The sequence below is a fragment of the Gymnoscopelus braueri genome (assembly GCF_963280865.1).
Source record: "Gymnoscopelus braueri genome assembly, chromosome: 11".
In the NCBI taxonomy this organism is placed as follows: Eukaryota; Metazoa; Chordata; class Actinopteri; order Myctophiformes; family Myctophidae; genus Gymnoscopelus; species Gymnoscopelus braueri.
Window position 1 is genome coordinate 12,489,158 of NC_137613.1, and position 27,118 is coordinate 12,516,275.

Genomic DNA, 27,118 nt, shown 5'->3' on the forward strand with positions numbered 1-27,118 from the left:
AAGTGACTGAGGGTTTAAGTCCACTGCTCCACTCTGAGTCATCTTAGAGCAGTAAAAGGTGATAATGATTGATGTGGCCTGCGGTAGATGTAGATACATATACTGTAGACACATTGTGCAGTAGATGCTTTGTTAGGTGCAGAACATCATTTTGAAAGTACATTTGTAGAACCTGCACTACATTTTTCATAGCAGTGTCATCTAAAAGTTTACCATGGAAGGCCAAGAGTATTGCAAGTCCTCTTTCCAGCCAAACGCTACATCAGTAATCTGTAATTAGTGACATAAACTAGCATGATGAGAACAACACTGTTTATTGCATTGCTTTACGATGATAGTTTGTACTCTTCCTGTCTGTTTCAGGCTGGTGTCACAGGCACCTGCTCTGCTTTCTGTTGACTCTGGTCACACTCCTACAGAGTGAGTAGTGAGTAGTGAGTACTGTACTTCATGTCTCCTATGTATGTTATATATACGTATGTTACAACTGCATGAATTTGGTAGACATGCCAGTCTACTTTACAATAAGGTACTTGCTTTCACAACAATAATAAAAAGGTGACAACATGTTGTTTTCTTTCGGGTCAGGTGTCACACAATTGCCCTATTTGGGTTCAAAAAGGTGACTGTAGCTGAAAAGTGACACTTTTGCATGTCTGTATATATGTATATATTTGTTTACAGCTGTACTGTATCACTCTGGTGTACTCTGGCCTTAAAACGATGACTTGCATAAAACAATGCACGTCAATGTCTTATCAACTTTTAAATGAGTCTATAAATGTATACAGTATCTTATCTTGTCTGATATGCACCACTCCATAGATGACTGATCAAACACATTGCATTATTTTATAAATATGGACTCAAGGTTGACTGTTTCACTGTTACATTATAAACATAAAACATTTGAGTACATACGGATGGAGGAATGCAGGTATAGCACTTAAATGGTAAATATGAATTACTATTAATTGGAGTCGAGTAAAAAAAAATCAAAACCATTAACATACTGTACAGCAGCCTTTTAGAATGTAATTTTTTGGGGGAGGTCATTTAGTTTTTCTTCGAGGACTTGGCGGGCCGGATTAAGATGGTTAAAGGGCCGGGCCCTTGCCAGCGATTTCGAGCGTTTTTACTAACGTTTGAAAAATCACAGAATATTATTCTTCACAACGATCCACCCGGCGATCGCATCAAAAGACGTAGGGGGGTCTTGGAGAATCGGGGGGGAAAAAGTTGCGATAATCCGTTCCATGTGGCCTTTTTTTGCCAAAAAGCAAGAGAAAGCAGAGAAGTACATTTTTTTATATGTCATTCATTTTGTTGTGATCACATGATTTCTGGGTGTACTCTTCATCATAATCATCAATATCATTCACAGGCTGCGGAAGAGCGCCCTCTATCGTAAACTACTGAAAACACCACATGGCGAGAATCTCGTCATTGGCGGTCAATGAGTTAATATTGACAATTTTCAGATTGGCCTGTTATAGCGCCACCAGGAGGCAGATTAGTGCAAAAAAATGTTGATTACTCCTACAGATTTAGTCCAAACATCACAAAAATCGGTACACAGTATCTCTATAGTCAACACGGAAGATTGGCTTCCAAAGTTTGCAGGACAGATCCGTTTTGAACAAAATGCCTCAAATCATGAACGCAGCGTGCAATTACCGTGACATTTTGCACGCACATTCCCACTAGGCCGAGGAAGAAATGCCATAGACCCCTTAACAGACGACGTCACACTGATAAGAACCAGTATGCGTGCAAACAGTATGCGCACAATGAAACCCATTCTGTCAGGTCTCACTAGGACGCGCCTCACTAGCCAACACACAAGAGGGGGTTGGGGTGCACGAGAATTAATTGCGTGAAACAATCACCTGTGCGTCCAGTCTCAATAGTAAAAAAATAATTGGTCTATACTTTTCACATTGGCCTGTTATAGCACCACTAGCAGGTCTAATTTAGCAAAACACATTTTTGGAACAAAATGCCTCAAATCATGAATGGAGTGTCCGATTGCCGTGAAAGGCCTAAGAAGAAATGGCACTCTTTTCACATTGGCCTATTATAGCGCCACCAGGAGGCCACAATAACCTACCTGACCTAGCGGAGACCTGTGCCGAGGAGCACTTTTTCTAGTTTACAATAGGCCCACAAAAGGAAATAAGCTCTCTGGCTTTCTTGTGTTATCCTTATGAACTTTTGTACCTACTGTATGTTTCTGCGTCAATATGTTTCTTTATCAGCTCCTGATTTCATAGATTAATATAATCAAGCTTATTTTGTCTGCATCCCATAGTAGTAGTTGCATTAGAAAGAGAACAAATAATAAAACGGTTGATGAATCTTCACCAAAAAGCATTCTTGAATTATACCAACAATTAGATTAGATTTTATTTTACACATAATATGTACATTCATTACATGATACATTCAAGTGTACTCTATTCATAATCATTTAAAAGACCAATAGGAAACATTAAAATATTAAACTCTTTCATTTACATTGTCCACAAATTAGCACATTAGATTCAAAGGTAACCGTTAAAGGGACATGCTGTAGTTTTTTGTCCCAATGTTGAAAACAAACTACATCATCAGTCTAGGGCAGGTGTTCTCAACCTTTTCAGGCCGTGACCCCCCGAAAATGATCATATTTGAACTGGGGACCCCCCACCGCCCCACCCTGATAAGCACTTGGAATGTATGAGTTGAGGCATTATTTTGTTTGACTCGGTTCCACAGATAAATTTGTGAAAATAACCGATCTACAAGCTCACATATTTTCGGATTTTTTTCCTCTTTCTTATATTTTTGGACAATTAGGTCAAGGTTTGACCATTTTCTATTGTATAGTTTGTTGATTACTTTTGATACAGTAATGGTCTTTTTTCTTAGTCATTTTTTTGAGGTATTAAAAAGGTCTTAAAAGTCCTTACAATGTCATTTCACTGTCATCTGGGGACCCCCCCCCCCCTCAAAATCATGCAGGGACCCCCCTGGGTGGGGGTCCCGACCCACAGGTTGAGAACCACTGTCCTAAGGAGTCATGCTCCTATAATGTGACAAGGCTAAGGTGTCATTAGGCTAGAGTGACACGCTGTCCGGGTTGAAAAGGGACTGAAGTCTGCACTTTGCTTTCTCCTGTAGCACCGAACGCTTCATACCTAGAGAAACATATAAAATAACATTAAACTAACTTTTACATCCTCCAATGCAGGACTTTGGGTTTATTTGTTTTTTTATTTATTTTTCTTTTCATTACACAGGAGGTTTTGGGGAAAATGTATCGTTTTATTTAAAGGACAACTTTGTTTTTTTTACAACCAAGGTTTATGTTTTAGCTTGTAATTGAAGTAAATAAAAGATGAGTGTTAATTTTTTTTCATTTACTGCTTTCTATAGTTTTAGCAATTTTCACACATATTTTTTACAGTGGGCGGGGGCATTCGGGCAGGTGGCTAAATATGTATTTTTTACAAAATAAAAAAGGTCCCGTGGTCTTTGATGGCCAGATGTGAGTTATTGGGGGCTAGAAGAGCTACTGTAAATAATAATAAAGAAATCGCCGGGTTATTGTGTAAAAAAAAAAACATTTGCCACCTGCCCGAATGCAGTAAATGAAAAATAGAAAGCAGTAAATGAAAAAAAATTCACACTCATCTTTTATTTACTTTAATTACAAGCTAAAAGATAAACCTTGGTTGTAAAAAAAAAAAAAAGTTGTCCTTTAAATCAATATTTCTTAATAATCAAGTAGATTAACCATTGCACCCATGAACTGCAGTGTGTGTGTGTGTGAGTGTATGTGTGTGTGTGTGTGCGTGTGCGTGTGCGTGTGCGTGTGCGTGCGTGTGTGCGTGTGCGTTACTATACTTGTGAGGACCAAACCAAACTAACTAAGAGACATTGGTGTTTTATGGTTGAAAAACAATTAGCGAAGAAATGTGTGTGTGTGTGTGTGTGTGTGTGATTTCTGTTCGTACACACAGTGGTATTGTTATTGTAGAATGTGTACATTCTCAGAGTTATGGGGGTTCTTGAAATACATTATAAATAAAGTTATAGAACCACAGTGTGTAGAACAGTGTATTGTACTCACAGGCTGCTGTATGAGCTCCAGTCAGCCTTGCTGAGAGAGGCTCTGGTGGTCAGCAGAGCTGAGGTCAGATGAGACTGACTGAGAAGCAGGCCTGATCCACTGGACACTGGAGTCACCTGCTCACTGGATCCACCTGCTTTCTGTCCCTAAAAAACAAAAACAAACGTGGGGATTGGGGAAGCAGCATTTAGTTTATATGAACCACATATACTGGAACAAACTCTCAGAAAACTGCAGGTTCTGCTGCCACTCTTATTTCTTTTAAAACACAACTAAAGACCTTTCTGTTTGCCTTCATCTTTCTTTCCGCTGCCTTTGATTGAGTTTTTTAGCTTCTCACTAAATAAAAACTACACTGGATCGAGTGTAGCTATTTTTTTGCATATTCCTGAACAATAATGGTTTTGGACATACAAGGTTTCTACTGGACAGCACCGATGATGTACTGTAAGAAATGATGAACTGTGAAGGTGTCGTTATTATTGGAAAATAAGTCCTGACGGTACAATTGACATGACATGACTGAAGAGGTAGATTTTCCCCAATAAGTAGCTTATTACACGGCTACCTGCACACAAAATCAATAGTTTGACATGAACTATTGATTCATAAATATACATAAACAAGACTGAGACAGAAGAACAACCCATCTGTTGTTGAGAAGAGATGTCTGCTCTCCGTAAATAACACAACAGCATGGAACAGAGCAGAACAACTTGTGAACCATTGTGAGGCTTGCTCTCCTAGAAGTAATCAGATATTTTACTCATAAGTGAAAGTAACAATACCGCAATATTTGAAACACTCTGAACTGGTTCAAAATGAGGCGGGGAAAAAAAGAACGGAACCGGTTCAGCCCCGGTGGAAAAGTCCTCACTCCTGTATTGACAAACATTGACTCACACTGCCTCCTCTGGGCTTTTTTCATGAGTATCCTCATGGCATCATTATATACAACTTGCAACCTTTACAGTAGAAGTATAAAGTACAAATACAACTGAAAATACTCAAGTAAAGCTCAGTACTTGAGCAAATAAACTTAATTAATTTCCACCACAGCTCTCGGGCGGTGTTGTGCACGGTGTAACTCACATTGTCTCTCCTGTGGCTGCTCTTGATGGTTCTGATCTCCTGTAGGAGGCGCTCCATCTGCTCCTGGTTCAGCTCCTCAAAGCCCCTCTGGATGGAAGGCATGTAGGCCGGGGGGAGTCGTACCGACAACCCTGTGAGGTCCTGGCTCATGGAGTTTGGACCAGAGACACACTGAGAGTTCTGGGGTTTTACAACAAAAGAAGTCTTACAGTGCCATCTAGTGGCTTTCTGGTATTCTTGTGGTGTCTCTATGTATTTTAAAGGAGATGACATTGATGATCAGTAATACTTGCAGTGGTGTAAGAAATACTCTGAAGATTTTACTTAAGTAAAAATATCAGTACCAATATAGATACGCTGTTAAAAGTAATACGCCTGGATTGAAAATCTTACTTGAGTAAAAGTATAAAGACATGGTCTGCTAAATGGCTAAATTGTGGTATTGGTATCAAAATATGCTTACAGTGCCAAAGAAAAAAATATTTGTCAAACTTCATAGACAATAGCAGATCTACAAGCTCACAGCGTGTCATGACGCGTTGTGAGCCTGTAGAGATATTGTGTAATCTATTTTTATTTTTTATTTTGAAAGTATAAAATAATTAAATATGTCAGTAATTTCTTTGTATTTTTAAGTTGTTTGTCATATCTGCCCTGTGCAATTCTTGATTTACGAAGCAACATAAATCAAATGTTTACTCATACTATGTTCCAATGTTCAAAGTCAAAAACACAATCAAATCGTTAATCACAATAGTTTGTGTGACAATTCATCGTCAACTTAAATTCACAAATGTCCTCTCACCTGTCCAGACGGTGAGGCGTTGTTGTTCCCCAGCTCTGACTCGTAGGAGCTTCCGAAGTAGAGCCTCCACAGGTTGCTGCGGTGGAGCTCTGGTTCCAGATGGCGCTGGTTCTCCGGGAGAAGAACCGCCGCCGCGGCCTGGTCCGGCCCCGCCCCCGGCTCCGCCTCCCCGGCCGAGTCGTCCGAGCCGCTGCTGTGGTTGAGGAAGATCATGGAGCCCAGGCTCATGTCGCTGTCTGACCCCGAGGTCAACTCCTGGACGCCACACGGGGAGAATAAAGAGAAGATTTTTACATCTTAGAGGAGGAGCTGACATGTTTAGTCCAGAGCAGAGGTATAGGCCTGTCACAACTATTCCATTATCACCTAATCGCAATTATTGGAGATAATCGCAAATAATTTGCACGATCGTCGTTAATCATTTCCATGTTGAGAAAGGTTCATACATTTTGAAAGATTTGCTATTTACACATTTTTTTTACAAATCTTTAGTATAAAATATCAAACATGCCGTGTTTTCGCCACAATACAATATTTATTTTGACTATTGGTATCGTTCATTGTCAGTCATTTCTTTGTGCATTTAAGTTTTTTTGTCATATCTGCCCCATGCAACTTGTGTTTAAAAGCTGCACAATTAAATAGTTAATTGCAACTGTTTGAATGACAATTAATCGTCAAGTAAAATTCATAATGGTGACAGGCCTAAGCAGAGGTACTCAAACTTTTATTTTATTTTATCCCAGCCATGATGATAAAATGATCATGAAAGCGATATCAGAAAGAGTTGGACAAGGGATAGAAGACATAATGATACAGTTTGTTTTTTCACAATAGACTTGTTAGTGGAGTAGGGAACAATAAAATAAAATACAAAAATAAAGATATCTGGTGGTTCTCAAACTTTTAAATTTCAAGGACCACCATAACTCTGTGAGGGAATCGTTAAGGAACCGGAATGGTTAAAATCCGAAAGGATCCCTAACCCCAACGGTACTGACGTGTGTGGTGCTGGCCGCCAGGCTGCCGTGTGCCGCCTCCAGCTGTCCGTTGTACAGCAGGGCTCTCAGGTCGGCTCCGGTGAAACGCTCCGTGGCGGCGGCCAGCTGCCCCAGGTCCACGTCATCGGCCAGGGGCAGGCCCGCGCTCAGAGCCCTGAGGATCTCCACACGATCCTCCTGAACCCGCCGCCAGAGGAAGAGACACACAGAGAGAGAGAGAAGGTTTTAAGGTGGTTATTTTGTCGACTAAAACTATGACGAAAAATGTTCGTTGACTACAAGCTACAATGACTAAAACTAAGACTAAATATATTGACAATTTCGTCAACAAATAAAAACTAGACTAAAATGTTGAGGGACTAGTCGTGGAGAAGAGATACAGTAGAACTAAAAGACAAGTACATTTATGTTTGGTTGCGCTCGGGTGTTGCGCTCTGAAAATAGCAGATCTACAAGCTGACAACGAGCTTGTAGATCGGCTATTTTCAGCATGCAAACAAGTGTAAAATCAGCCATTACAACACCATCAAGGCCCACCAAAATAAATTCTAGACGACTAAATCAACTATAGATTTAGTCGACTATAATCTTATGATATTTAGTCGACAAAAACTAAAACATTTCAGATGTCTAAAATATGACTAAAACTAAATCAAAATTTGCTGTCAAAATCAACACTTTAGATCCACACCGAAGGCAGTTCATTACATTAACCACTGACTTGAACCCTAGCGTCCCTATTCTGTGGGCGAACAGTTGCCGATCTATAAGCTCACAATCTACAATCTACAGATCTATAGACTCGCAACGCGTGTTACACGTCTCAATGCGTCTTGTTGTGAACTTATTGGGCATGTAACGATTCACTCAACTCACAATATGATTCTAATCACGATACTAGGTTCACAATACGATTTTTTAAACACAGAATTATTTTCCAGACAAAATCTTTTTTATTTTATTTCTCTAACACAAATCCAGTATTTTGTTCTCTATTATTTTTTACAATACTGTGTTTTCTCATATCCTCTTTTCAATATAGTAGCAAATGACTGAAAACTATTTTTTTAATCAATCCTCTTACAAAGATCCTGTATGTTCCTCTGCTGTTTGCATCGCAAATCCGCTCAAAGCTCAAAGCACGTTGCTTCGCGTCACGTTTCAAACTTACAGATCTGCTACTTTTGATGCTTTTGTGTGACGCCGTAGTATGATCAAGTAGGGCGTTAAAAGACATCGACGATATTATAGATATAATAAGTATATAATAAGTATATTAAATAGTTGAAATATGGTGTGCGAATACAGTGATCATTTTGAGTGAATGTATGATGTCAGACAGACCAGGTCTGGGGGAGGGCAGTACTAAAGCAGTGATCAGTGAGTGTATATAATGTTAAACAAACAGACCAGGTCTGGGGGAGGGCAGTACAGGGACTTGTCCAGTCTACCAGGTCTCAGCAGGGCCGGGTCTATCAGGTCTGGTCGACTGCTGGCTGCGAGCACATACACACCTGATAGCAAAACACACACAAAAATATTATCACACAAATTAGGTACTTACCACACCGGATAGATACTGTATGTAGATAATTATTTGGTTTGTTTTTATTGATCCCCCCCCCCCCTTCTTCTTCTTCCCTTTCTCTTATGGAAATAACAAAAACGATGGAGCTTTGCACAAAAACAAATTTCACCCACCGTTTTACACTTACAAACCTGTGCTGTGACAATAAAGTTGATACTGATTATATGTATTACTGGGGGTTCCTGGTGGCTCAGTCAGTTAGTTCACTGTTTCCCAAATTATCGGGTCACAGACCCAGTTTTATGGGTCACAAGTAAATGTCCCATTTTTTGTCCCTGTTTGCCAAGGCGGTTCTGAAGCATCAGAACAGAGGTAGAATCACATCTCGGTACGATGGGACCCTTATGGGTTTATTCTTTATACTTTCAGAGTTAAATGAACAAACAGGATGTTGCTAGCAGACCATGGTAAACAGTATGTGTTGCTACAGTGTGAAGTGAAGTGAAGTGTTACAGTACCTTGCAGACCCTCCACCCCGTCCAGCTGTGTGAGGAGCTGGTTGACCACGCGGTCCGTCACCCCCGTGTTGTCATGACCCCTCCTGGGGGCCAGCGAGTCAAACTCATCAAAGAACAGGATGCAGGGCCTGGCTGCCTGGGCCCTGAGGGGGGGGGGGGGGACAACACCGTCACCACTACGTCACTGCTACCAGTTTACAGTTACAGGCACTACATTAAAGCCTCGAGTTAGAATAGAATGTAAAACATGTTAACTGAGTGGATTAGAGAACCGACCTTTGAAAGACGTCCCGGACTGCCTGTTCACTGGCTCCGATGTACTTGCTGAGAAGCTCAGGTCCCTGGAGGGGTAGAACAAAAAAGTCTGCTATTTTCTATACTACTAGCTTTTAGATCTGCTATTTTATCCTACAACTACTTTCTAATACCGAGTAGTCTGTAAGATAGCAAAAAATTGCTGTATAAAGGCATTAAAACTATTATTTTGCATTGTACAGAGGTCTCCCTCCTCATTTGTTTTTTTGCATTGGATTTTTGCCTCCTTGGGAACCCTAGGACGTTTTTGTGTGGCAAAAGAAATGAGTTAAAATTAATAAACCCTCATGTCTCACAGGTTTATCTAACAACATTAAACCAACTCATCGACTTTTTAGAGGAGTTTAGATTAGATTAGAAGGTTAGAGGAGTGCTACAATCTGGGTGGGATAGTGAATGGCCACCACTCACCCCTCCCCCAACACCGCCGAAGTGCCCTTGAGCAAGGCACTGAGCCCCCAACTCAACAGTATAAGACTGTGGTTGTACTGGTCAGCTCCCTGGTTTTACTGTACCTTGATAGAGATGAAGTTCATGCCACAGTCTTTGGCCACGGCCCCTGCCAGCAGGGTCTTGCCCGTGCCAGGGGCTCCGTACAGGAGCAGCCCTGAGCAATGACGGATAGGCAGCTTGGAGAACAGGATGGGATACTGCAACATACAGGAGACGCATGCCATTTAAAGTGCACATAACCAAACATTTTTTTCTAAATTTTTATCCCACGATTTTTGTAACCCATTTTTTTCACCAAATTCCTAAGTGATCCTGGGCGCTACACCAGCACTACACCAGTCCCCCACAGCCTAGGGAGGCCAGGGCCGAGCTCATGCTTCCTTCAATGCATGAGAGCCAACTGACCTTCTTGTCACCTGACAGGGGGGAGTTTCCCTGGTAGGACGTAGCGCGTGGAAGGAACACGTTATTCCAACCAGTTCCCTTCCCCTCCATCAGGCGCCCCGGCTGTCATGGGGGAGGCGGTATAGCGACCAGGATTACTACATGTTTTTGTGAGGGTATTAACTACCCTAGGATACACGGGGAGAACATGCAAACTCCACACAGAGAGGCCCTTTCACCAACCCCACCTAGGGTATAGGCACTGATGACGCGGAGGAGAAGACACGCCCCCAGCGCCCCCGGCGGGAATCGAACCCAGGACCTTCTAGCTGTGAGGCGATCATTTCTGTGAGCCCACAAAAATGATATCTTAAGGCACTATATAACTTTCCATTGAACCCGGTGCTGAAATATGTGCTGAAATATGTACCATTGAGCTAATTGAGACTGCTTGCTCAAAATTCGTGTCAGATCCTGTGTCTAGGTGAGGCATGACCTTTGACACGATTTAAATGTCTCAATAGAAGAGCAGGGAGATCAAATACAACCACCCCAATTGTATGTTATTTTGTATTAACATACTCTACCATACAGATTGGATAATATTACATTTTATTCATTAAAAGAACGTTTCATAGTGCCGCTTTAATGTCATTTTGCCTTACTTCAGCTACTGTAGATATATTTATTTTAGCCTTGTCAGGTGTTACATACAGTAATAGATCAAACTAGAAAAAGTGCTCCTCGGAGCACAGGTCTCCGCCAGGTCAGGTACAGTAGGTTATTGTGGCCTCCTGGTGGCGCTATAATAGGCCAATGTGAAAAGGGTGCCATTTCTTCTTAGGCCTTGCACGGCAATCGGACACCTCATTCATAATTTGAGGCATTTTGTTAAAAAGATTTATTTTGATAAATTAGACCTGCTGGTGGCGCTATAAAAGGCAGATGTGAAAAATGCAGGGCAAAGGTTTTTCCTTGACCTCTAGGGAGTGCGCTTACAAAGTTTTACACAGATCGGTGCAGTCTTAGGTAAAAACACGAATCGGCCTGTTATAGCGCCACCATGAGGCTGATTTGAAAATGTTCAACTGGCATTTCTTCCTGGGCATAGTGGAAATATGCGTGGAAAATTTCAAGGAAATTGCATGCTGTGTTCATGATTTGAGGCATTTTGTTCAAAACGGAGCACTCCTACAAACTTTGGAAGACATTTTTAGCCAATCAGGATGAAATATGAAAAATGTGAGAGACACGTTTTGTTTAATGACTATAGAGATGCTGTGTACCGATTTTCTGGATTTTTGGACAAAATCTGTAGGAGTACTGTCAAAAAATATGTTTTGCACAAATCGGCCTCCTGATGGCGCTATAAAATGCCCATGTGAAAAATTTGGGGCAGAGGTTCTGCTGTGGCATCCAGGGAGTGTGTGTACAGTTTCACTGCGAGCAAGCCAACGGTGCCGGAGATTAGCTGTACACAGACAGAATGACGGACACACGGACACACGGACGGACAGGGGGTAAAACACTCTCTCGCCATGCCTTTCAGCCTGGCGGAGACAATAAGATGGACGGATACTTTTCTTACAAGAATCTATTGTAACTCCTAGGAAGCAGAGAAATGACCTTTCAAAGTTTCACACAAAAAGAAGAAAAAGATGTTTCCGGGCCTAAAAATACCAAGAGTTCCTAAAATCTGCTCTCGGGACAGTGTTTGTACAGAAATATAAACCCTGGCCAAGAGGGCAGCGTGTTCTCATAAGTGTTTACTGAAATCAGACGTACGAGTAAAGAAAAGAGTTGATTTTTGCGAGTCATTTTCCCCTTTACCTTGTACATTAAGGACACTTTTATCTTAGTATTTAACATGTTCACATTATCCAACCCATTTAGACCTGGAACACCTACATGTTGATATACCTTTCAAGCTGGGAACACCTCTGTGTCATTTTATTTGTTGCTATATATCGTATATAGCAATATTTTCTTTTTTTTTCTTCTTTTAAAAAAAAGTTAGAATAGAAATATTTTTCAGAAAATGTACAGTATCAGAATATAGAGGCCGTTTTTAGAATCGTACTCAGGTCTAAAATGGATTAAAGCAGTGATTCTCAAACCCTTTCATTTCTTTCAAAGACTCCCAGCATGATATTACATAATTATGACATGGACCCCCATTTATTATATGATTTTGTATAGATCTGGCCCCAATCTATACAGTAAAACCATCAGTATCAATGTAACTCTGAGAGCTTACGTCAGCTCTCAGAGTTACAGACACGTAAAAGGGTCCATTTGGAGCTATCAGTCATTTAGCTGGGGACCCCCCTGGAACCCCCTCAAGGACCCCCTGGTGGTTCCCCCACACACTCTATATCCCACATGGTTTGACCGTTGTGCAGCTGACCTTGGCAGGGAGCAGGATGGCGTCCATCAGCTGCCGTCGCACGTCTTTCAGCCCCCCCACCCTGTCCAGCCCCACCCCGCTGGGGGGGGTGTGGAGGTCCATGGCCAACAGCGAGGGGGGCGTGAAGCCCTCCAGAGCCTGCTGGAAGTCCTCCTGAGACAGACACACACCTGAGGACGGACAGACACTGTATCAGTAACGCTGTAACAGTGATACCGTATGATACATACAGTAGATGATATGTAGCCTGGTAAAGCCCTTCCCTTCGGAAAATCTAATTTCCATTTGATTTCAGGAAGGAGTCTGGCATGAGAACCTGTGTGTGTTTTTGGCTGTGGGCTGGAGTTGGGCGGGAGTAATACCGTTGACTGACAACCTTTTCAGCCAATCAGCAGTGTTCCCCCTTCAGCCAATCAGCAGTGCATTTTTACCACCTCCAGACTAATGTGACGCAACGGGACTTTTGAGACGGCCATGCCCAAAATAGGTTGCCTTATTCGGATACATGCGTGTCACTGCCCGCCCCTGCCGGTTCTCTGAATTTTTATTTTTAAATAGGCTCTGTCATGATTAATTGACCACATATATGAAATTAAACAACTACATTCTATCCAAACGATATCTTAAAAGTAAATTCCGTGCCTCAAAAGAGAAGTTTGAGAGCGTTTTAAAGTTTTAAAACCGAAAGTAAAAACAACACACAGAAAACAATGGCTGCCGTTCCATTTTGGTCGGCTGCACTCAGATCCATTCGGGTTCACTCAAACTCGCCACCTGATTGGCCAACTTTCGCTGTCAATCACAGAACGATGAGCGAGGAGGGGCTTTACCAGGCTAAGGACGCTGATAGGTGAGTCCATTTGGTGAACGGGCAAGAAACGCCCAGATAAGCCTTCAGACCAGACTCACTCACTGAAATTAAATGGAAATTAGATTTTCCGGAGGGAGGGGCTTTACCAGGCTAGATGATATGGCCCGTTAACCACTTAAACCCTACAGTATACAGTTAAGGCCCCCTCCTTTTTTTTAACACCAAATCTCTTCCCCAAATAGCCGTGAAGCCGTGAAGCCGAACAGACCATATAGAAACATTACCATGTTTGAATTACATCTCCTTACCAGAAGCTCAATCCTGGTATAAGCTATAAATAAAAACGATTTCCTTAATTATTCAAGACATATTTAATACTTTATTGTACGACAGTGTAATGCAAAAGTGATGATAGATACTGGATGTAATAATGCTCAAAATAGGGCCACCAGGCTGAAAGTGAACATTAAAATGTGTTCATGTACAGTAGTACGGTGGTTGGTTACCGTGTCCAGTGCGTACAACACTGGCGTGCACGCTCCTCTCTAGCAGCAGAGCCAGGTCACGGGGCACGTAACCCTCCGTCTCCTTGGAGACCATCCCCAGGTCCAGAGTGTGTAGGGTCTCCTCTGATAGGCCGGTCCTCCTGAGGATCAGACAGCGCAGGATCTCTGCTCTCTGCGTCTGAGGGAAGACGTACAGTATAACGCTGTTGTCGGGCAGAAACCTCTTAGCTCCATATTTTAACTTTTTGTGTTTTTTCTAATTAACTAACTAGTTAGTTAGTTAATTAGTATTATATTTACAGTATATATCAACTGGTGTCTTTATTCATGCAATTCTCTTTTCATTGTGTGTAGGGCTGCAACTATCAATTATTCTCTCTCTCAATTATTGTATTGATCACTTTTCATAAAATGATCGAAAAGCATATTTTTTGATAATTTGGTTTATTTTGTAGATATCAATGATTGACACGTACACATGTGTATGTTTTACAATATAATTATTATAATTATAATAGAATACATTGACTAGTCTGACTAACAACTTAAGGCCTATTTTGTACTTTGTTGCACAACAGTGTCGCACAGAAATTGCAGAAATCGTCAATATTATGGCCAGATTTGTTCCCTTTAGAATAAATTACTTTTATTAAAATTATTTTTTGATTACAAAAATTATCATAAATTACATCAGTTCAATAAACTGTAGTACCCCTAATTGTGTGTGTGTGTGTGTGTGTGTGTGTGTGTGTGTGTGTGTGTGTGTGTGTGTGTGTGTGTGTGTGTGTGTGTGTGTGTGTATGTATATATACTGTGTACCTGGTCAGGGGGTTGTATGTGGAGGAAGCCCTGGATGAAGTGGGAGCCCTGCACCTGGGTCAGGGAGCGGTGCAGAGAGTGTTCACTGTGGCTGGAGAGGAGCAGACACACCAGGCTGGAGCGCTGCACCAACTCATCCACTATGTCCATGAGACCTGGAGGCAGGCAGGCGCGCACATGTTTGTATTCATATATTTGTGAGGATATCAACATTTTAGCACGCTGATTTAATGAATGACATTCTTACAATTTCTGCCATTTTTAACCCTTTAACTCACTGAGTGCCAGAATTATTTCTGGCTATTTCTGGCCAGTGTGATTTTTGTTGAGTTAAAAGGAGTAGTTCACAAAAAAAATGACTTATTTTCTATCAATTACACACCCCATGAAGGATTGAATTCATGGAGATTTCTTTGCTTTTGTCGCATTCCTAAGCCAATAATTTGATGACCGGCGGTCTCTCCGATAGGAGACTCAAAGAGACTCCTTTTAGTCTCCTACCGGATACATTAGCATCTTTCTGCCGGTAATGAAATTATTGTCTTAGGAATGACAAAAGCAAAAAAATCTCCACGAATTCAATGCTTCATGGGTTGTTTTTTTTTGGGGTGAACTACTCCTTTAACTAAAGCCGAAAATATCCGAACTACAAGCTTTGTAGATCTGCGACACCCACACGCAACTACATATGAATCAGGCATTACTCCAACCCCAACCCTTAAACCTAAACTCTAAATGACTAATCCTAATCACATCCCCAACCCAAATCTCGTTTTTAACCATATAAAACAACCATTTTATTTTTGAGGAGAGAGGACCAGGAACATTGTAGTCATATGGTCTGTTGGAGCCAAAATGCCTTTCTGTTTATTTTTGTTTTATTTAAATGAATGGTGTGGCCTTGCTAATAATGATATCGTGTCGATCAGTCAGTGGGTGGCTGCTCAGTGGGTGGTTGCTATGGTAACCATCAACAATATACCTGGCAGTGGGTGATTGTGGGCAGGTGTGCAATGGGGAAGGCCAAACAGTTTTTGACCGTGTTCATGCCGTGGCAGGTCGACGTTTTCATGTCTTTGTTTAATGAATTTGTCATCTCTATGGTGTTAATAAATGCATTGACATATCCAAAGATACAAGCACTGTCTGGCAGTGGTGTAAAGTAACTAAGTACATTTACTCAAGTACTGTACTTAAGTACACTTTTGAATGGATGGAATGGATTTTGAATGAGGAATTTTTACTTTACTGGAGTATTTCCCATTTTTAATACTTGTATTTCTACTCCACCACAGCTCAGAGGCAAATATTGTACTTTTACTCCACTACAATTATTTGAAAACTCTAGTTACTAGTTACTTTGCAGATATAAATTATTGTATTATAGAACAAACATTAACCACTTTAGCCCTATTTTATAGATAGGCTTTCTCTCCATTTCTCTCCAAAATGGCTGCTGTGCATAGAGCTTATTCTGGGAGGCGAACAGTTGCTGATCTATAAGCTCACAACAATCTATAAACTCACGATCTACAATCTATATAAGATCTATAGGCTCACAAAGCTTGTTAGGCGTCGCGATGCGTCTCGTTGTGAACTTATAGATGGGCTATAGCTTGGGCAAAGAGATGTGGTGTACAGGGGAAGTCCTGGGGGACAGCGGTCGACTAAGTATAAAGGGTTCATTATGTTTTAAGTTGTCTTCCACCTACTTTTTAAAAGTGTTCTACTATACCAACTGTTTTGTCTTTGTGAATCACTGTGTGACCTTACATGGTTTCTATGTTTCTGTCGGGTGGAAACTTCATCATTATTTCCAAAACTGTTACTTTTCAGGATTCACATTCAAAAGCATCAAAAGCAGCAGATCTACAAGCTCAGAGCGCGTTTTGTGTGACGCTGTAGTAAAGATCAAGTAGGGTGTTAAAATATGGATGATAAGAGGTTTCTGCCCGACAACAACGATATAATAAGCATGTTAAATGGTTGAAATATTAGTGTGCTAAAACAGTGATCATTATGAGTGGGTGTATGATATTAAACAGTACAGACCAGGTCCTGGGGAGGGCAGTAGAGGGACTTGTCCAGTCTACCAGGTCTCAGCAGGGCCGGGTCTATCAGGTCTGGTCCACTGCTGGCTGCGAGCACATACACACCTGATAGCAAAACACAACACAAATATTTTCACTCAAATTATCTGTATTGTGGCCTGGACCGCTGGCGTAGAGGACAGCACCGTCACCACCACGTCACTGCTACCAGTTTATACAGTTACAGGCACTAAAATATATAAGCCTTTTTTGATTAATTGATTGAATATTTGATTAGTCAGAAATGTAAACAGCATGTGGTACAGTCAGACATTAAAGCTAAAAGGATAACACAAACAAAAAGTCATGGGGACTTGTTTCCATTGTGGTCCTATGTATTCAATTCATCAACATAGCATAGCATACAAAATTAGCACAATAATACATGTCATCAACAAATACAAAAGAGATGGAAAATGACATTTACCTCCCCTTGTGGTTTTTTTCAGGCCAGTTTTGAAAGAAACCAGTGTTACACATCCTTTAATGGATGGTGTTTCAGGACATTCCACATGTTGGTGGCAGAGCAGTAGAATGACAACTTTCCCCATGTTTGTTCTAAGTGTGGGTGCTACCAGATCATGGTGGCTCCCTCTAGTGGTGTGGCTGTGGGAGTCACACACCTTGGAGAAGTAGTTAGACAGGTATGAGGGTATAGAGACACACGGCCGGAAGCGGAAGGCCTACAAATCCACGCCCACTTTTGACACTCGGGGTCCGTTAGAACGATGAACTGCAGCTCTCAATGCAATCTCTATGAGAGGCATTGTAAAATACCGTAATTTCACTGGTTAAATACTGAGGCTGTAGCGATTTTTTTTGTGTTCTAATAATCTGTCCCATTTGTTTAATTTGTCCTTTTTAATGTCCCATATCTTTCATCTCGATATACTACCCACAATATACTATAATATACTCCATCAGTATGTCAAAACCGCTAGCATCGGAGATCCAGACTTTAAGTGGTCGCATCACGGACGCATCCCTTGAGGTTTTCAATACCCAGAAAACTGGCGAAAGTGGCAGTTTTCAATAGGTTTTGGTCATTATCTCTGGAACAGAAGGTCCAATCTGCTCAGTTCAAAGCTTGTTGGATGCGTGACTTTGAGGACATTAAGCACGCAATGACACATTTTCGGGTTATTTTTTTTTTTAGGGGAGGCGAGATCTTAGTTGGGCAGGCGACCGCCTCTCCTGCCTCTACAGTGGGTACGCTGTCGGTCGGCGCTCGGCGCTCGTAAAGACAGTGATGTCACTGAAATGCCTGTCTGCTGTCTACCCTCTGCTGTGTTAGCATTATGGGTAACTCGTTAAAGTGGCAAATTAAATGTGAAACACATCAACTATTAAGAAAACAAGAAGATATGTTGACAAAGACACTCCATACATTTGGAAACATATTTTTATTTAAATCAATATCGTCTTCAGTTAATGCAGGATAATTTTAAAAGTAGGCTAACTTTCATATCCTCTCATAGGGAATGCATTGGCAGCTGCAGTTCATCGTTCTAACGGACCTCGAGTAGCGGCGCTGTCTCAAAAGTGGGCATGAAATTTGTAGTCCCCGTGTGTCTCTATCGAGGGCACTGAGGGAAATGTCTCTTTGTCTATCTTAAGTGCTGCAAGGCAAGAAGGCAACAGCTTGTTAGCAAGTCATCCATCAGGAAGCTGGTGAAATTTTCACAGGAAACTCCAAGGGTTCACTGGTGAAGACATCAGGTTCAAATCTTACTCTGTTATTTTTGTACTTTACCTTGTAAGGACCTGAACGGGGGTGAACCTTTAAAATTATATTCCAAGGGTTCTGAGCTCATATGAGTGTCAGGCCATACATACATGGTTTATACAGTACATTAAATTCTTAATACCTGTGGTGTAAAGTAACTAAGTACATTTACTCAAGTACTGTACTTAAGTAGCTACACTTTTGAGGATTTTTTACTTTACTGGAGTATTTCTAATCTTCAGCACTTTTACTTCTACTCCACTACATCTCAAAGGCAAATATTGTACTTTTACTCCACTACAATTATTTACTTTGCAGATTCTGTTTTAAAAACAATTATTACAAAACATACAGTAACTACTTCAACCCTATATACATTTCAACCATTTGAAAATAGCCGATCTACAAGCTCACAATGCGTAGCAATGAGACGCATTGTGAGCTTGAAGATCGGCTATTTTCAAAAGATTTTCATACATTTGAAAACTCGAAATGGGACATTCTGCATAATGAGTACTTTTACTTTTGGCACTTTGCCAAAATGTTCTATTTTCTATGTAGAAAAAGTATTTCTATATTACAGTATTGATACTTTTACTTAAGTAAAAAAAATTGAGTACTTTGCTGCTTAATACATATTGGCTATTACAGTGTAAAGTATGCCATTTGTTAACATAAATAATGATTATTAATATATTAAAGCTGCTCTATAGGTAACGTTCCTCTTCTACCCCGGATTTGAAGCTGGTTTCCTGCACCAGTGCTGACATGTTTACCATTGAGGGTCAGCCCTGGTAAGGACATAGTGACATGTTTACCATTGAGGGTCAGCCCTGGTAAGGACATAGTGACATGTTTACCATTGAGGGTCAGCCCTAGTAAGGACATAGTGACATGTTTACCATTGAGGGTCAGCCCTGGTAAGGACATAGTGGTGAACAGTGTCTGAAAGGAATCTTATAGGACAACGATTCCCAACGGGCCATCAGGATAATTGAAAATGGTCTCCTAAATAATTTAATTGGCAAAACATTAAGATTTGATTGATAATATAACATTAACATTGAAAAATGTATGAAAAAAAGTCATGGTATTAATCATTGTGATACCGATAAATAGGAACTTAAAGGGATAGTTCACCCCCAAAATGACTTTTTTTCTATCGATTAGTCACCCCACAGAGACTTGAATTCATGGATAATTTTTTTTTTCCTAAGCCAATAATTTGATGACCGGCAGTGGTTCCGGTAGGAGACAAAAGAGTCTCCTTTGTGTCTCCTACCGGAACCGCTGCCTACCGGTCCGCTGGTCATCAAATCAATTGATTGATCATTAAAATAAACGTGCTCTGAAAATGCACGTGGAGCAGGGCCCACTGGAAAATCTTCAAAGTGTTCGCGGCCCACCCATCTGAAGTGGTCAGATGGGTGGGCCGTGAACACTTTTTTTCAAGATTTTCAAGTGGGCCCTGATCCAGAAAAGTTTGTGAACGGCTGTTACAGGAGGAACAGGAGGTACAGTAAGCAGCCTCAGCCATTAATGAATATACTGTACATCTATCACCAATTAATATATCAATGAATATATGTACAGACTATCAACAGTGAATATTAAAATGAATATTATGTACAGTATCAACAGGCCTTCTGGGTAGTAGTCTATTAAACAACGTAATGAATATATGACTGAACATAAAGTAACACTAGTTAGGAAAGAGGGTTTAATATGAAAGATAAAGTTTAATCATAATCACTATAACATGAATTAGAAGAAACTGCAAAAACTATTTACAAGCAATATTTACAGACTGTTTGTTTAAACTGAATGAATAGACGTTCTTCCTTAACTCTTTGACTGCGGACGACGCGATAACGCGTCAAGTGCTACTTTGTCCAGTTGGCCGTCGACGCGCTCGACGCGCTGGACGCGCGTTCATTGTTTAATCTCTGATTGCGCTATGCTGCTTAATATTCAATGTTATTCTCGAGTTCCACTTACTTCACGGACATCTGCATCCGGTTTCATGACCTGGATTCCGTTTCCGGTTTTTGATTCTTTTCCCCAGTCATTTTCGTCCAAAATAGGTAAATAAACGGTCTTTCACACGGTATGACGGACAAACGGACAGTTTCTCTTCTATAATCTATGGTCTGGGTGACGATCAGTCATCGCCGTCGTATATCACAACGTAATTTTCGCCGATCAAAACAATGGGGGGGACGTCACATCCGTTTTCATGTTTTTCCTTGTCTAATCTATGAAGAAGGGTGAGAGAGACCCAACGACATGATCAAAGCTGTCATGTGCTGCCCTCTAGTGGCGGATTTGTGCTGGGTCTTTACATTATGTGTCCTTAAATTATTTTCATGAGAAAAATTCAAAATATAAAAATAAAAAAACACGAAAATTGCTGGCACTGGGGGAGTACTTTATGAAAATACTCTGGCAGTCAAAGAGTTAATTAGACATTTAGCAACGAAAGATAAAGCAGGTGAGCTTTGCATATGAGAGAGAGCTACCCTCTATAAAATTAACTACCAGGATTAACGCCACTATATTAAAAAGGTGTATGTCTTGTAAGATATTACATGTACTTAAAGGACGACTTCACCCATTTTCAACCTATCTTTAATAGATCCTCACTAAAGCTCCTGATAAAATTGTGTAATTTCTTTCTACTCAGTCTGTGTCTCATAGGAGAGCTGTGGACACTTCAGAAACCCGTCTACCAGTGACATCATCGTTAGGAAGATGTTTTTCTTCTTCAATATTTTTTTGGGCGGTGAAACCGTCCCTATATGTGAGGTTTGGATATTTGCACACCAAATCCTGCGCTGTGATTGGCCACCAGTGTACCCCCCTAACCCTGCAACGTGATTGGCTAATCACAGTCTATTCAGGATTGTGATTGGCTAGTGTCACATGACACATGTGCATAGCCCTATAAATAGGACTATGCACTTAAAAAAAACACATTTATGTTTTTTTTTAAGTGAATCACACAGTAGCTAGCAAGACACCGCCCACTTCACACTGGGTGTGATTTTATTTTATTAATGTGAGAACAATGGCTTCCATTATAGCATGCTAACTTTCCAGGAATAGAAAGCCAGAAAGCCTATGGGTCTATGTTTCTATTAGCTTGGATTCCCCATCGATGTCGTCACTGGTAGGCGGGTTTCTGAACTGTCCACAGCCCTCCTCTGATACACAAACTGAGTAGACAAAAATGGTGCCATATTATAATTAGCATTAGTGAGGACCAATTATATAAATGGGGACGGCAGTAGAGTGGCCGGTAGAGCGGCCAGATGGGAACTGCAAGGTTCCCAGTTCGATCCTGGGCTCCTCCAGAGTAGTAGTGTTGAAGTGTCCTTGAGCAAGACGCTGAAACCCTAATTGCTCCCGATGAGCAGGTTGGTGCCTTGCATGGTTTCCTCCGCCATCGGTGTATGAATGCGTGTGTGAATGGGTGAATGTAATGCACAATCTATGTAAAGCGCTTTGGATGAAAGCGCTATATAAATGCACCATTTACCATTTATAAAGATAGGTTGAAAATGGGTGAAGTCGTCCTTTAAGATTCAGAAATGTTGCACATAAGATATATACTCAGGTTACCAAGTAGATATCGTATCTACTCATACCACCATAGTTAATTTCCAAACATATTGGTAAGCTAACAATGGCTGTCAATGTCTGTTACCGTGACAGTAGGTGGACAATCTTTTTTTTTTGTTAAAAGACAATACAGTTTCACATTAAAACAATATGTTTGCTCTTCCAAACATAGGCTGACTATTCTGTACAACAGCTATAAAAATTATATAATGAACCCTGCTTCTGCTCTCCTTTCTTCCCCCTCACAAGTACTCCCCTTCATTTCCTGTTGGCAGTTTTCCCAGCAACTTCAGACGTTTGTCCAGTGAGTTGTGATACACCTCCTCCAGCAATGAATAACGGCTGTGGCTCTCCTTTAATGTTTGTCTCAGTGTTGTCATCTCTCTGTTCTTCTCCTCCACTTGTCTCTTCAACTCTCTCTGCATCTTTGTGTTTGAGATCATGATGTTCTGGATCCCAGGCAGGAGAACCTTCATCAGGTTTCTCTCTGCTTCCACTCTGGCCTCTGCTTCGTAGGTCTCTCTCATCTCCTCTATGTCCTGTCTGTGTCTCTCCTCCTTCTCTCTCCTCTCATTCTCTCTCTTTGCTCTAAACCTATCCAGCTTTCTCTCCATCTCCTCTCTTCTCTCAGACTCCCTTCTCAGCTCTCCTTCCAGCTCTCTTTTCTTCTCTTCATCCCTCTCCTCCCTTATTTGTCTCTCTAGTTCACTCGTTCGATGGTCGATCTTCATGATGTCTCCCTCATGCTCTTGGATGGATCCCTCTATCTTCCTCAGAGAGTCCTTCAGCTCTTCCTCAAACCTCTCCCTCATCTCCTGCTCCTCCATGTGTCTCCTCTCCTCCAAGTCCCTCTGAATCTTTTTCTCCATCTCTCTGACCTGGGCCTCTGCCTCCTGGTAGGTCTGAGTGCTGTAGAAGTTCTCTGTGTTTCGTGCCACCATGCTCTCTATCTTCTCCAGCAGCTGTGAAACCTGACCAGCATTGCTGCTGTCTGTAATGTTGAGGATGTGGCATCTGTTCCCACATTTATCTACAAGCTGCTGATGTTCCTGACTGCCTGCTTGAAGAAACTCCTCAACACTCTGCTTCTTCACACTGTCAGCGCGGATAATGATGACAATGCTGTGTTCCCAGCAGCTCTCTCCAAATGCCTCCTGCATCTTCTCCATCATCCCTCTCACCTCTCCTTCAGAGGACTCTGCTGGTATGACCAGGAGGAAGGCATGGGGACCCGGGGCGGACAGATTGAGGCAGGATCTCACATCCTTCCACATCTCCTCCAGAGAGTGTACAGAGAAGACTGTAGCATCCACCAGCACCAGCTGTCTCCCACACACCTTCCCCAGTCTCCTCCTACTCAGTTTAGAGGAGCTGGTCTCAGCACCAAACTCCTCCCTGCCCAGGATGGTGTTTCCTGCTGCACACCCAGCTCCTGTCCTCCCCAGTAGCATCAGTCTCAGCTCTGAAACACAATACATTGGATAAAGCTAAAAACTGCACCACAGATGTATACAGTACTGAGCTGGGTCACTTCAGTTAAACCAAGTATTCTTACAAAGTATATAGATATATCCTAGAAAATCTGAAATCCTTGAAGCTTCCTGGTGCCTCATTAATCACATAAACATTATTCTGTGCTTTTAAATTGCATTTAGACCATATCAATTAAGCAAGTTTCACATCCTCAAAAGTAGGCTACTAAAAACAAATTGCACCCTTTTCCTCTTTATTGGCTTTTGATCTTGATGGGGTCTGAGCTACTCTTCTACACATGAAGAGTCTGAGAGAGAGAGAGAGACAGAGAGAGAGAGAGAGAGAGAGAGAGAGAGAGAGAGAGAGAGAGAGAGAGAGAGAGAGAGAGAGAGAGAGATGTTATCACCTGTGGTTAACGTCAGCAGTTCACTGAGGTAAGGGTCCAGCTGATGAATCATGTCAATCATTTGTAAACATGGCTTGTTTCCCTTTGTCTTCACCGTGTCGATAAGTAGCCGTGCTTTGTCTGACCGGAGTCTTTCTCCTGTGACTGCCTCCATTTCTCCATGGTTGATCACATTCTTCTGCAGAAGTTTGTCCAGCAGAGAATTCAAGGTGGCCTCTGAAACTCTTTCAATGAACTCTGTTCTCACACACTTCAGCTTCTCCTCTGCTGCTTTGTCTTCCTCCTGAGTTTGTTGAGCTGTGGAAGCACCTTGAAGACAAGATGGGGGATTAATTAATTATTAGTGGTATAACTATTCAACAACAATAATAATAATAAATATTGCTGCAAGCAGCAATTCGGGGGCAAAACAAATAAAATGCATTATGCAATATAGAAAAAGCTATTTGCAATATGCGCAATAAGCCATATAGAAACCTAATAGACTGAGTAGGTCTCGTCTATCCACCGGAACAAATTTTTTTTTACCTCAATCGTCCATTCTGTAGTAATCGGCCGTTGAATACAGTTCGTTTTCACCAAAAAAATAAGAAATCTGAGCTAGATGTGTTTTTCTACATTTCATAACATGGGAGTGGACGGAAATTAATCTTTTTGAGATCACGTCACATCCGTCCATTCCTTCTCTAGCAGTCAAGGGATCATTCATAGGTTGCGGAAGAGCGCCCTCTAGCGGAATTTAAAAAAATGATTAAAACAAATATTTGTCATAGATCTACGTCAATGGTAGTCAACGGTTGGATTTGAACTGATGTAGATCTACATCAATGGCAGTGATTGTGTTAAAAGTACACATGCATTAATTAATAAAGTCATGATGTCTGTGCAGCAAATACAATTTGGACTGGATGAGACAGGGTTTGAGCCAAGAACATTCTGACTGATAGGTAGACACTATCAACTGAGCCATTGAAACCACATTGGGCTTGAGAGAAAGGAGCCCATGGAGAGCTTTTTTTTTATGGCTCTACAATATTCATTGGCTCATGGAGGCTTCATTTTCTCTTCATCTGGGATTTTAGATAATGGCCCATAGATTGTGTGTAGAATGTTTCACGCAAATTGCTCAAAATTCCCAGGAGAAAAACAGGTTTAAGTGTTTTTCGAACTACTCAAAATGTAAAATCTAAGGGCGGAGCATAATGGTAAAAGTGACAGATGTATTCCTCATGAGCAGAGGCACATGTGTAAGCAAGTTTCATGGCTGTAGGCCAAACAAGGCATGATTTATGCCTGTTCAAAGTTCACATTTTGTAACGATTGCTATAATAGCGCCCCCCTTTCGCCAATTGGAGTATAAGCTTTGTTTCAGCGCTATTTGGCATGATCCTCTACCATACTGCAAAGTTTCGTAAAAATATGACAATGCATTCATATAGTTAGGGGCAGAAGAATAATTGTCATAAAACTGTAATATTCATTGGCCCCTGGAGGCTTAATTGTTTCACTTACAAACTGTTTTGTAGATATTGGTTCCAAGTGCATCTATAGAAGGTTTTGTGCAGATTGCTCAAAAATCTCAGCAGGACATTTTCGTGCTTCATTTCTCTGTAGTTTTTCATGACCCACTACCACCACACTGCTGAGTTTCGTAAAAAAAACGACTGCACGGTTTGTCCTGGAGCGGCGGAAGAAGAAAACCTACACACCATGCTTGGCCCCCTAATAATAATAATAATAATGTTTAGACCTAGTGGCCTTAATCAGAGCTGTGATGAAGGCCAAAATAAATTGGTGAAATTAAAACTACTACACAACCCCTGAACATCTGTTGGATATTCAATGTTGGGAAGGTCCATCATTTCAAAGATCTAACTACAGACTCACACTTTGAGTGAACATTCACACCTAATGATGTTTGTGTGTTCATACACACAAATAGTCTTAGTTTACACCAAATGGAGTTAATATTTCTAGTCAATATTATAAACATAAGCAAATAGTGTAATTTTGATTTGAGTTTTTTTTTTTGCAGATTTTCATCAATATAATTAGAGGTAGTAACATCAGGATGACAAAATGTTTACACAGATTCACTGTGTAGACGTGTGTCCATAGTTCTGTCTGTCTCCCTCAGAGCAAGAGTGGAGTCTGTGTTCTGTTCATCCTCTACAACATCATAAACAGTGGATGCATTCACTATAGAGACTATAGTGCTATTCACACTGAGAACTATAACTATATTGCTCACCATTGTATTTTTTTATATAGTCAGTGTGAACTCTGCATGCCATCCACTTGACATAGAACGATTTTTAAAACTATATTTTTATAGTTATAGTGCTTAGTGTGAATGGCCCTTAAGAAAGGCAATACATATGAAATTGAAAGAGTAACATGGACTCACTGTTTGGAGGAGGAAATGGCATACTGTGTGTCCTCCTCAGTGGAAGAGTGGAGTCTGTGTTCTCTCCATCCTCTGCAAGACAACATAAATAGTCAATGTATTGACAATAGTAAGATAACAAGACCAGGAGACCTAGATGGACATACTTTTATGCCCATGTATGGACGAAATGGGTCAAAGCCTCATGTAGGCCGACCCCTTGGGTCTGGCAAAAATCACACCCAGTGTGAAGTGGGCGGTGTGGTCATCACAGTGGTCATCACAGTGATGGAAGCTCAATTTAAAAAAAGTGTTTTTTTTAAAGTGCATAGTCCTATTTATAGGTTATTCATTTCATCATGTGTCTCGCTAGCCAATCACAGTGCTGAATAGAGTCAGCCAATAGAGTCAGCCAATAGAGTCAGCCAATCACAGTACAGCTAGGGGTGTACTAATGCTAGGGGTGTACTAATTATGAGCCAATCACAGTACAGCGAAGGGTGTACTAATGAGGTGTCCCAACCCCACTTATAGGGGCGGCTACACCGCCCAAAAAGAAAGGGGTTACTGGGCTATTACATGACACTGGATGTATTTTATTTTACAGTACTTTTGCACTATTGATTACTAACTTTCTGGAGGAATGCTGATGCTCCATCTCGT

General features: G+C 41.1%; 3 protein-coding genes across 3 annotated transcripts in view; all 3 read right to left on the reverse strand.

Moving 5' to 3' along the window:
- The window catches only part of LOC308095446 (uncharacterized protein), a gene marked incomplete at its 5' end in the record, with an annotated part of 43,461 nt that extends 23,962 nt beyond the window's left edge, over positions 1-19,499 (reverse strand). The window contains 14 exons of the mRNA XM_080442505.1: positions 4,115-4,260; positions 5,207-5,386; positions 6,012-6,266; positions 7,013-7,189; positions 8,423-8,526; positions 9,059-9,201; positions 9,335-9,399; positions 9,889-10,023; positions 12,618-12,787; positions 13,935-14,112; positions 14,754-14,908; positions 16,802-16,909; positions 19,301-19,360; positions 19,472-19,499. Coding sequence (XP_080298631.1) covers positions 4,115-4,260; positions 5,207-5,386; positions 6,012-6,266; positions 7,013-7,189; positions 8,423-8,526; positions 9,059-9,201; positions 9,335-9,399; positions 9,889-10,023; positions 12,618-12,787; positions 13,935-14,112; positions 14,754-14,908; positions 16,802-16,909; positions 19,301-19,360; positions 19,472-19,499 — 1,904 coding nt within the window. The remainder of the gene's footprint in view (positions 1-4,114; positions 4,261-5,206; positions 5,387-6,011; positions 6,267-7,012; positions 7,190-8,422; positions 8,527-9,058; positions 9,202-9,334; positions 9,400-9,888; positions 10,024-12,617; positions 12,788-13,934; positions 14,113-14,753; positions 14,909-16,801; positions 16,910-19,300; positions 19,361-19,471) is intronic.
- LOC308095449 (peroxisomal ATPase PEX1-like) overlaps positions 1-27,118 on the reverse strand; it is a gene marked incomplete at its 5' end in the record, with an annotated part of 166,187 nt that overhangs the window by 58,745 nt on the left and 80,324 nt on the right. The gene's annotated exons all lie outside the window — the stretch shown is intronic.
- On the reverse strand, positions 22,201-26,531 carry LOC308095448 (uncharacterized protein). Its single transcript, XM_080442507.1, has 3 exons — positions 26,477-26,531; positions 24,070-24,378; positions 22,201-23,652 (listed from the first exon to the last, which is right to left on the reverse strand). Exons 1-3 carry the CDS (start codon positions 26,496-26,498, stop codon positions 22,433-22,435), a joined length of 1,551 nt encoding a protein of 516 aa, XP_080298633.1. The 5' UTR covers positions 26,499-26,531; the 3' UTR covers positions 22,201-22,432.

Coding starts and splice junctions, on each gene's coding strand:
- LOC308095448 (XM_080442507.1), bottom strand. CDS start 26,498: ATGCCATTTCCTCCTCCAAACA. Junction 24,379..26,476: donor GCCATTTCCTCCTCCAAACA/GTGAGTCCATGT, acceptor CTTGTCTTCAAG/GTGCTTCCACAGCTCAACAA. Junction 23,653..24,069: donor ACTGCTGACGTTAACCACAG/GTGATAACATCT, acceptor ATTGTGTTTCAG/AGCTGAGACTGATGCTACTG.